General features: G+C 41.7%; 1 protein-coding gene across 1 annotated transcript in view; it reads left to right on the plus strand.

The window, feature by feature from the left end:
• SBSPON (somatomedin B and thrombospondin type 1 domain containing) overlaps positions 1-10,852 on the plus strand; it is a 13,431-nt gene continuing 2,579 nt past the window's right edge. The window contains exons 1-4 of the mRNA XM_068932513.1: positions 1-261; positions 8,592-8,786; positions 9,360-9,447; positions 10,292-10,468. Of these exons, the coding sequence (XP_068788614.1) occupies positions 30-261; positions 8,592-8,786; positions 9,360-9,447; positions 10,292-10,468 (692 nt within the window). The 5' untranslated portion in view covers positions 1-29. The remainder of the gene's footprint in view (positions 262-8,591; positions 8,787-9,359; positions 9,448-10,291; positions 10,469-10,852) is intronic.

The following is a 10,852-nucleotide window of genomic DNA, read 5'->3' on the forward strand; positions in this document are numbered from 1 at the left end:
GGTGCGGCGCGGCGCGGCGGGGTGCGGGCATGGGCGGCGCGGCGCTGGCCGGCGCCCTGTGGCTGGGGCTGCTGTGGCGGCTGTGGGTCGGGGCCGGGGCCGAGGCGGGCTGCTCCGCGGCCGGCAAGTGCTGCGAGGGCAGGGACGCCACCTGCGTCGGCAGGGGCTGGAGGGCCGACGGGGGTTACGGGACCTGCTTCTGCGACGAAGGCTGCCGGCGCGCCGGGGACTGCTGCCACGACCACGGCCAGGTGTGCCCAGGTAGGGCCGCCCGCTGGCCCGGCTGGGCTGGCGGCCGGCGTCGGGGCGAGCGGCGGGGGTCGGTCTCGTCCGCAGCCCCAGACGAGTGGGCTGAGAAGGGGGCGCAGCACGGAGGGGAGGCAGCCTGGGGCTGGGGTTCTCCCTGGGCGCTCCCAGCTCTTCTTCCAGTTTGTTGCCTGCTGCTGGTTTGTGGGCTGGAAGTTGTCCTGGGTTTTGGGGCTGGAAATTGGGTGTGTGGTGATGGTCTCAGGTGAGAGGGGCTTCTTCTGGCTGTGACCCACAGGAGGACACGTTCCTCACCGGTATCACCAGCCTTGGGTCAGGGCACGACTAGGGACCAGGCTGGCGCTGTGTGAACAGCAAGCACACGAGTGTGAACCGACTCTTTTTGCAGTGTTGCCACAGTAGAGTTTTTCAAGTTTCTGGGCCCGCAGGAGTGCAGGGCCTGAAGTTTGCCCTCCTAAAGTTATTTTCCCTCTAAAATGCAGTATTCCTTACTTGTCCCTGATGATCTAATCTTATTCCATATACAATCGGGATGTAGGACTGGAGACAATTGGGAGATGCATTTATCTCCATCCGTGTGCTGAGCTGCTTCCTCGTATCTTGCCAACTGACTGCCAATTCAATAACTGGAGAAATCCCCAGGGTGAGACTTTGTTCCAATTTCTAGGGGCAGGCGTCAGCCAGGATGAGGCCTTGGCCCACAGGGAAGGCAGGGGCTTCGAAACGAGCTAGGGGATGAGTGAGAAGGGTCCTCTGCCAGCCGTGCACAGCAACCTGCCTGGGAAGGCCTGGCTCCCAGATGAGCATTGGCAAGGACAGGAGAAAGCTCCCTGAAGACAGTTCTTAACTCTCCGTGATTTTACATGTCACTTCTACCAAGCTGGACCAAGCAGCCTTGGGGGTATTTACACTTCCCTTTTTATTGTACTTTTATCCCTCACAGTCTTCAAAATATTTGTTCTCTCTCCCTGTCTGCACTGTAGGGCGTTGCTGCCGTTTTACAGGTGCAGAGCTAGTCCTCATCTGGCAGTCTGACATCTCTCTGGAGCTGGTTGGATGTAAGCCAGTCTGGACCCAAAACGCCATGAGTCTTGGCCAAACAGTCTTGCTAATTAGGGTGTGTTAGCAGGCTCAGCGCGGTACTGAGCTACACAGCTTTGATACCCAAGCTGGCTTTCACCTGGCTCACGGAGGGGAATACAGCTGTGTGGCCACGTAGACCTGTCGTGAGTCATGTGAAGCCGTGCAGAAAGACTGAGCAGAGCAGGACTCTGATGCCAGGTCTCCAGAGAAAACAAGGTCAGTCCTCCGACCCCTAGACCATCTTTTTTCCATAACAACAAAAGGGAAGAAACTGCATGCTATGAGATCTGACAGAGGGTGCCTGGTAGCACGTCTTAAAGTTGGCATTGTTTTATATATTGATCTTTTAGTCAGGCAAATCAACAGGAGGAGCATTGATAGGATAATTCCTTGTCATAGAGTCATAGCATATTGCATCTTCTCAGTAAATGAAATAGTTAATGTTCAACAGGAGAAAGCTAATAAAGATATGTACTGCTAGCATTAGAACAGAGCTATGAAGCACAGAAAATTTTATTAAGAGTTCCATAAACTCCAAAAAGAAGCTTAATCTGGTGTCTGAAAAGTGCCAGTTCAGACACTTTTCTTATCCTGACTTCAGTCAGGTGCCTTGCTGTTCTTGTGATGGTATTTTTTGTCTCAAGCGCAGTGGTAGTTGCTTAGAAATGTGTGATGTATGAAGTGTTTGTGCTGTCTCCCTGTTGTCCACGCTGTGGACAGTGAGTACTCTAGATACAGGTAGGAAGATGAAGTCTCAGTGACACTATTTCCCATGTCTGTCTCTTCTCCCATTATGTCAGAGGACGGAAACCAATCAAAAATATGTTCCCCAATTTTTAACTCATTCCCTATGTTAGGAAAAAAATGCTGAAGAAAGAACGTGGTGTGATAGCAAATAAAAAAGCTGCCTGCCAGTTACTGAAAGGGTTTTGTTTTCAGATTGCGGTTTATTTCTATCTCTCGCTGAAATCCTCAGCCCATCCCTGTAGGAGTATCCATCATTTTCTCATGTTCTCTCTTTCTTTCCTTCCCTCTCTCTCTCCTGCACCAGCACTGGGATTGGAGAGTCTTACGGTCAGATATACTTTTTACTGCAAACTGCCAGTAAGTTTATGTAAACAAAAATTCTAAATAGTTCCAATGGGAGTTTTTATCAACAGAGACAAGTATGGCCTAAAAATAATTTTATTTTAAGCTAGTTTTTGTTCCTGTTGGATTTTGAGGTTTCACTTTCAGCGTTTCTAAGCTCTGGCCATGTGTGTGTTTAATGAAACCAAGGGTGTCTATTTATTGGCATAGTTCATTCTGAAATAATTTATTGTTTAAATGTACGTTTCAACAATTGAAAATAAAAATGTGAAGTAAGGTGACTGATAAATTGTTCTTATATTACAGCTTTACTGTCATCCTGGTCACCATTTGTGATTTCTGCACCAACTTTTCATCCTTCTGCAAATATTTAACAGGACAAAGTATTTGGGGAAAGTGTAACATGCCCGTATCTTCAAAAATAGATAATCAAGAAATATTTTAGAAATAATACAAAAACAACGCTCTGCAATAATAGAAGCCTATGACAGGAAGGGCGCTTTAAAGCTGCCAACACCATGGTTAAATTCTGTCATGCCTAAAAATTGTCATATGTTTGGTACTTTATAAATAGATGCTTGGCATAAGTCCGTGGGATGCTGAACCTATGTCCAAGTGTTTCTAAATAAATTTCCTTACAGTGCTAACATTGAAGAAAGAGCATTTTTGTACATAGAGAACATTTTAAACAGAAAACAGCCAACAATGAAAAAGTCTGAAAAAAAGGAATGACCTTGTCATTTGAATGGAAGTGGTTACTGGAAAATCTGCAGAGTCGTACACGACATGTGTTGTGCAATGCTTCAGTGAAGATACTGTAATCCTCCTTGTTCTGGAGGTGGTTTCACAGGAAAAAATTAAATACGAGGTGACTTAAAAAATTCTGTAGTTTCCCAGTGCTCTTAATGAAAAAAATGCCTGCCACTCAAGCTGTGTTTCACAGGACAGTGATGTGATTTTTCTGTACCTCTTTGAACTTCCAAGGCTTCCATTAGCTTCCACATTCTTTGGGATCTTCACCTTACAGCCTGATCCCAGCCACCTAGTTTCTTTGGCTTGTCATGTCTCACTTTCAAATCAATCCTTATTCTTTCAACGACTTGCCATCTACCATCATTTATTTTGTTAAGTGGGTTGGACCACTAATAAGATGGACAGAGGGCCATAAAGAAATAGCTAGGGGGTCCCCTGATACATTTGTTTGTATTTCAAGAGATGGCACCATTCCTTTTATGTCAGCTCTGGGATCCATTCTCTATCATGTTGGAGAACTTGACATCTTTCCAAGGGGGCACAAAACTAATGTACTGTCCCGTAATGATTTCTTGGGACTGACTGTAAGAATGACATTATTAGCCCACTGGGTAAATTCCATTCTAGCGACCCAATATTCTCTTTATTCCACATGATGGAGGCAGTTTATACTTCCTTTTCTAAATCTTTATGATCATAAAATTGCCGTCTGTTTTTGCAGACCACCAGTGTTTGACTGCCAACTTGGGTTAATTTCAGCAAGAATTGAAGTCATCCCTTTCTTTATTATGCAGCTCAGCAATCCCTTTGGGAGTTTTCTGCATGGAAAGTGTGATGCAGACCTGATGTTATCTGCTTATCAAGGTGCTAACCTAGCATTAAAATTACATAGAAATTCTTACTTCTGCAGGTCCTTCATAGAGCCAAATTGGAGCACACTTAAAAGACATGGAAACAGGTAGATTAGACCAACTGTCTTTTGGGTGCTCTAGGTAAAATTAAGCTGTGTGACAAGACATCAAAGTCTATATTTGTACTATGAAATAAAATGGGACAAGGACTGTTCTCTGGCCCTGAGGCCAGGTGGCAGAGACTGTTCTGTCCATACTGTAAGTCGCACTTGTCCAGGGTTTCCCATGGGTGACCCTAAGATATTTTTACTATCACAGTGTTTCTTTTTTTAGTTCAAAATGTCTGAAACAAACGTCTGAGGGTTGTGCTGAAACATGTGAGTGTTTTCATAGCCCCAGAGTATGTGTTATGTGCCTTGGGGTACGGCATGAGGGCATACAGAGGTGTCTGAGCACGATGCTTCATGGCGCAATGTTTGATATCTCCACATGGCAAAGAGGGCCAAGCCTGGTGCAGTCTTCTCCATGCTATTTTCTTGTGCTGTTCTACAAATTGGGCCCAGGAGATGACTGGGAAGGTGCTTATCTTTAAGTAGGAGAAACTGCCAGACAATGCTGACAGTTAAGCAGAACGGACAGTCAGTGGCTCAATGCCCATGGCTGCTCCTTGGTTCTGTTTTATTTGGCAGTGTAGGCAAAGCTGCAGAGTTGCTGAGAACATGGGATACAGCAGCCTTGGTCACTTGTACTCCCATCGCTGTCAGGCCCCTTAAAAAGAACAAGTTTGGTGAGAACAGGTGCGGAGTGAGAGGAAGGGAAGGGAATTATTATAGTGTGATAAGTACATCTTCAGGGTAGCCTCCATCGGGGGGTTTATCTCCTTTATTCTGTCAGTAGTACCCCAAGAAATTAGACATTTGGTAAGAGAGCAAACCCAGCAGTTTCTGTGTCTTAACAAAAACAGTCGCACACACCAAAGAGGTTATCACATTTTAGTCCCTCTTCCCAGTGTTTCATATTGGTAGAATCCCAGAGACCCTCATTCAGCCCCCCACAGCTCTGAAGCAATCCTTTAGGAGATACCTCCATGTAAATAAACACCGTCAAAATACCTTGATTTTAAATTATTGACGAATAAGATATAGAGGCAGAGTCTTAAAAATTCAGCTGTTAGTGTTTACAGAATTACTTAGGAAGGAATGATTCCAAAAAAAAAACCAAGAAGAAAAATAAGTATTACCATAAAATAAGTAGTAGCTTTAATTAACGATAATATAAATATTACTATTTTCAGTCAAAGGCCAAGGTTTTCCCTTGGATGCATTTATTCAACTCCTTTAAAAATGTACTCAGAAGATTTTGTAGATCTGCTCAGCTGTAAAAGGGAACGATACTAAAAAGATCCTAAGCAGTACTACAGAGCAGGTAAAATCTTTGCTTTTGACAACTCTTTTGCATCTTACAGAAAATTGTGTAAGGACAGTAGTGATTATAAAAGACAAATATTCTTTTGTATTTTTTCAGTTCAAACCCGCTGAAGAAGCAGACATAGGCTCCTTACCTTATTGGCCTGTGTATTGGATTAACCTTTAAATTGTCACATATGCCCTATAGGACCTCTACATTGTATTCATTTGCCTCTAAAACAATGGTTACTGCTTAGAAATAAAACACCCATGATTCTGTCAAATCTACACAGGCTGTAACAATTTTATCCAGGGGATATTTTTTGTAAGTAAGTGTACTGTGGAAGCATTGAGGAGCTTTGAGAAGTCCTTGCCACAGAACAGCAGCCCAAAGAGCAGGCTATAACACTTGTAGAAAAAAAGACAAGCAGAGCTTTCAATAAGACAACCTGGCTCTTGTACCAAACAGCTAAGAAAACAGCTTGGGAAGGCGAAACCAGAGGAGTATCAGAAAAGAATCTGGAAGTGAATTGTAGTGCGGGGATGGCTTTGGAGTGGACCTGAGAGGACTGTAATGAGAGGTGATAGAGCAGAGAGAAGGACAAACTAGGATTAGGTCTTAAGTACGAAAGGAATTCATATATATCAGTAAGGAGCTGAAGCAGATGTCAATTGAATGACTTTCCTCACAGTCACATTAGCTACCTGTAAAAGGTGAGACTGTGCCAAGATATTCTGACTCCCTGTATAACACATTAGTCACAAGATGGTTCTGAAGTGAGTGACAGCTACTAAAGAGCCTGGGAAATACAGTACCGCTTTTGAGTTGAGGGGGATTTCTTAAGAGGACCTGTAGAACCACAAAGCCTGAGGGAATGTTTGGATTTTGCTTTTTCAGAATGTATAAAAACATCCTTATGGACAAAAGCAGTAGTACAGTAGGCACTGGGCAGTAGGAACATTGCCTGGATTAAGATAAGCACCACGGGACTTTGTGGTGAGGAACAATTCACAGAAAAATGCATGCTATGAATATTACCAGAGGCAGGAGATGTGAACTGTTTTTTTGCCCACTGCTGCACAGAATGTTTTTGCAAATGCTCCCCTAATACCTTTTGTATAAAGTGCCTATAAAGTACCATATGGAGAGCGCTGGAAAGTAAACACAGACCTACTAAGACAATGACAGGGACTGGAAGACACTTTGCTCCTCACTGGTTAGCATTGCCTGATGTGGCAGGAAAGCTTTGAATCATGTGGCAGCTTAGATATGAGGGTCCCATTTTCAGCCAGACAGGACTGAGTACAGTTTTGAAGAACTATATTATACATTTTGACTGTTAAAGGTGAAATCAGTAGGCCATGCTGTTTTCAAAACCTGGGGCTTAATGTTCCTGTAGATGAACACCAGGAAAGTTTAAGGAAGGAAAGTTCAGTTCTCATGAAAACATGTCAAATGGCTGTGTTTTGTACTGCAAGGTCAATGAGCAAATAAAACAAAGATGTGTGTATTATGCAGCTTTTTACCCAGGAATAACGTATCCATTGCCTGTTTCTGTATTTTGGGAACCAGGCTGCAAAATCTTTTCTTCCAGAGTAGATTGTCTGTATTCACCTGGGACATCTGTCTGACATATTGTCCATGCTTGTATTGGCAAGGTAAGACAGAGCTACTGTTCTGCTAGAATACAAATGTGAAATGCAAGAGAAGGGAAAAGTATAGATTGGAAGAGTGATTATCATGATCAATATAAATGAGAGATACAAGGAGCATGCATTTTTGGATAGATGAATAGAGAGAATATGAGAGATACAAAGAACATCATTATTAGATGCACTGCAGAGAACAAAATAAGGAAGGAAATGCCTAGTGAGTATCAGATATGACAGATCTGAGTATTTCTAAGAATCTCAAGACAGTATTTAAACTAACAGATGTTTATTGTAGCATCTACATTCCTCCTTGAAAGGTTACCAAAACTGACAAATATGAAATTACGGTTCATTCTCTATATGAGGTGATGATTTACTTAGCTTTTCTGAGGAAGACATACAAAAACCTGCATGTTCTTTAACAAAAAAGGTGTGAAAGGTTAGAGCAGTTCCCAGAAAACCAGCACAGCACACAAAGTAAAGAATTTTTCCTTCTTCTACATCTGAGACCTTCAGTGAGCTCACACAATACATGTCAGTTTGACAGATGAAGAAAGAACTTGGTTATGCCTGTGACTATTAGGCAGGTTTAGGAGAGACCAAAGATACAAACTAGCACACGATACCTATGCTATTGGTGCTCTACCTGAAGGAATCAATTTCTTGTGGTTCGATGTTTACTTTCAAAATAATAGGACTTTTCCCTTAGCAATTTTGAACATGCTTGGGTCAAGTTCAGAGAAAGCTTGTGATCTGTGAGAACTAAAATTCCAGTATCCAATGGACTATTCTATAGTTGGGAATGAGCAAAAGACAACCTTATTTTTAATGTATATTTAAATATATATGTATGTGTACAAAAATTTTTTTTATGTATATATACAAACACACAGAGATATATACAACCCTACACATATCTCTGAGGCTAAACAAAACTAAAATTGTTACTAAAAATCATCTTCACAGCAAGGACAGCGGGGCAGGACTGCCTGCGTTAAAACAGGGAGACCAAAGCTATGGCAGTGGAACTTCTTTCAATATTGATGAAAGGGGTTTAGAAATCAATTCCAGGGGAATCCAGAGGGTTGAAAGGCTTCCTGACTTCTGCTACTTTGTGTAGTAGTTCAGAAACTGCCACAGTAGGACAGACTGCTCACCTAGATAGTCCACAAACTGGTCTCTCTCAGTGGCAAATACCCTATGCTTCAGAGGGCACAATAAAAGAACCCTACAGCTGTAGAAAGAAATTTCCATAAGGAACTGTTTCTTTCCCCAGACAAGGCGGAAAAGTGCTGCAGTTCAGGTCTGAATGTTAAACCTGAAGATGCAAATTCCTGGAAAAGCATTTAAAGCCCCATGAATAAAAGCATATATATATATATATATATAAAGAAAGGTGAAACCAAACATGGTTTCCCTTTACTAGGAAAGGAAACTAGGATAATACAAAAGTCTTGGCTGCTAATAATGTTTCAATATTGTTTTGCAGCGCTTCCATGTGTTGTGGGGGAGTGGAGTCACTGGAGTGGCTGTGCAGAACAATGTAAACCTGATTTGCGAATGCGTAGGCGCTATGTACAACAGGAACCTAAAAACAGTGGTGAACCTTGTCCTGCTCTAGAAGAGAAGGCTGGCTGCCTGGAATACCTGACTTACCAGGGAAAGGACTGCGGACATGAACATGGTAGTCTCTTTGATTTTTCTGGATACCTTTTGCCATTATGGCCTTAATTTTTCACTGTCAAAGCACAGAAAATAAGCAACTATTTGTATTTGCTAGTTAAAAATGAAATTCAAACCGCTGTTTTTTACTGTTAGATTGCTGCTTGCTCTTAATTCCGTTTTTACTTATTTTTCCTATTCAGGCTTTTCTGAATTTCTATTAAGTAATCAACTAAGCTGCACACATTCCTTCTCTGTCTTGAAGTAAGCCCCTCTGTAAGCATCAAGTTATTTCTGTGCAAAGTTAGAACACAAATTAAGCACAAAACAGGAAACAGCTCTTGTAGAACTCCAGCACATCCTGTTTCCTCAGAGACTAGACTGTGCTCACTTCTGTACTACTTCTGAAGAAGGAGAGAGCTCAAGTGTAGGGAACACGGTTGAAGGCTGATGTTGCCAATGCTATATCACTTTTTCAATGAAGTCAGTCAGAATCACCTTCTACAACCCCGTGAGATTCTTTTACCCACTGTTAGAGCAATCAAAATGAGTGAACTATGCCTTGTTGCCTTACTGTAACTCTTTTCCTTTTCAGTCCCTGCTTTCATAACTACCTCTGAGTACAGTAAAGAAAGAAAACGACGAGCAGTGTCTCCTCTCTGGTCTTCAGACAAAGAAGTTGGGTAATCTATTTATCATATACATGCGAGTCATCTTGTTCAACAGAAAACAGCTGGCCACACAAACATATAAACAAACTTGCAATAATTCAAAAGCAAGCTATAGCTTTTACTATTTTGCTCTTTTGTACTTCATTTGCATTTCCAGATGTTGGTTTTTACTTGCTAACTGTCCTGAATTAGATATTTACTGAGGTCACAGAAAACTTGAGGACAGCTGCTTTTTGAAAGCCAACAATAAATACAGCTGAACTAAAGTTGACCATATCTGTAAGTTAGATATTGATCTCTGAGCAAACAAGACTGGCTGAATCTGTGATCAGTTCCAAGGGCTTTTCTTAACACTGATTGACAAAAGCAGTAAAAATACAGTATGCTTACCAGTATAGTTATGAAGTTGGTTTAAATTCAGCTATTACTGACTCATAATTCTCAGAATGCTTTGCCCTATAGCTACTTTGTCCAGAACGATAACGCCAATAGGTAATCTTAAAACCTATTTTCCATTTTCTCTTTTAGCAGTCATACAAGGAAAAATAAGAGCTCCTACGAGTTACTAAGATATGTGCTTTTCAACATAATTTAAGAATGCAGAACACAACCAGAGTGAGACACAAAGCACCGGACTTAGGCATGGAATGAGCAATAATTTGCTCAATGTTTTTAAGACGTGATTAATTAGGCAGGAATCAGAAGTAGATTTGTTAACAATGAATAGGTCCAACTTGCACTTCACAAACACCACTGTGAGATAAGTACATTTTAATTGTAAATTTAGTTTGTACTTTAACTATTATAACTAATGTAATACTTATTTGTCAAAATAATGTTTTATCCTTCGGAGCAGATATTGTGTGGAATTTAGAACTGAATCACTTTCGCACCACTGTGCTTTGGAGAATCGGCCATATGCTCGATGGATGCAGTACCTACGAGAAGGACACACTGTGTGTGTAGCTTGCCAGCCTCCAGCTATGAATATTGACACTCATCGTTGTTCTGGAGATGGCCATAACGCAGACGGGTAAAGACAGAAGTCATCCTCCTGCTGTCTTTTCTAGAACAAAACCTAGCACAGAACTTAAGAACTCTCAAGGTCACATTAAAAGCTGCATTTACTATACCTAAAAAAGGAAACAGTTCATATCACTTCTAGAGCTCGGAAGATTTAGCCTTTCAGTTCTCACAGAAATTGCATTTGAACTAATGTATTTAAAACCTAGACAAAACTGGTACAGTAAATTTCAATATAAGACTAGTGTTTTTGAAAGCTTTATTCAGTTACAGGTACTGCTACTTACTAGGTGTACTTCCTGCCATAATCCAAATCTGATTTCAGGTTTAATAGTGACAGAGCAGTACACTGTCCCCTCAAATCTATACACTTGGTTTCTAGAACAGTAATTTT

This window comes from Struthio camelus, chromosome 2 (genome assembly GCF_040807025.1).
Source record: "Struthio camelus isolate bStrCam1 chromosome 2, bStrCam1.hap1, whole genome shotgun sequence".
Lineage (NCBI taxonomy): Eukaryota > Metazoa > Chordata > Aves > Struthioniformes > Struthionidae > Struthio > Struthio camelus.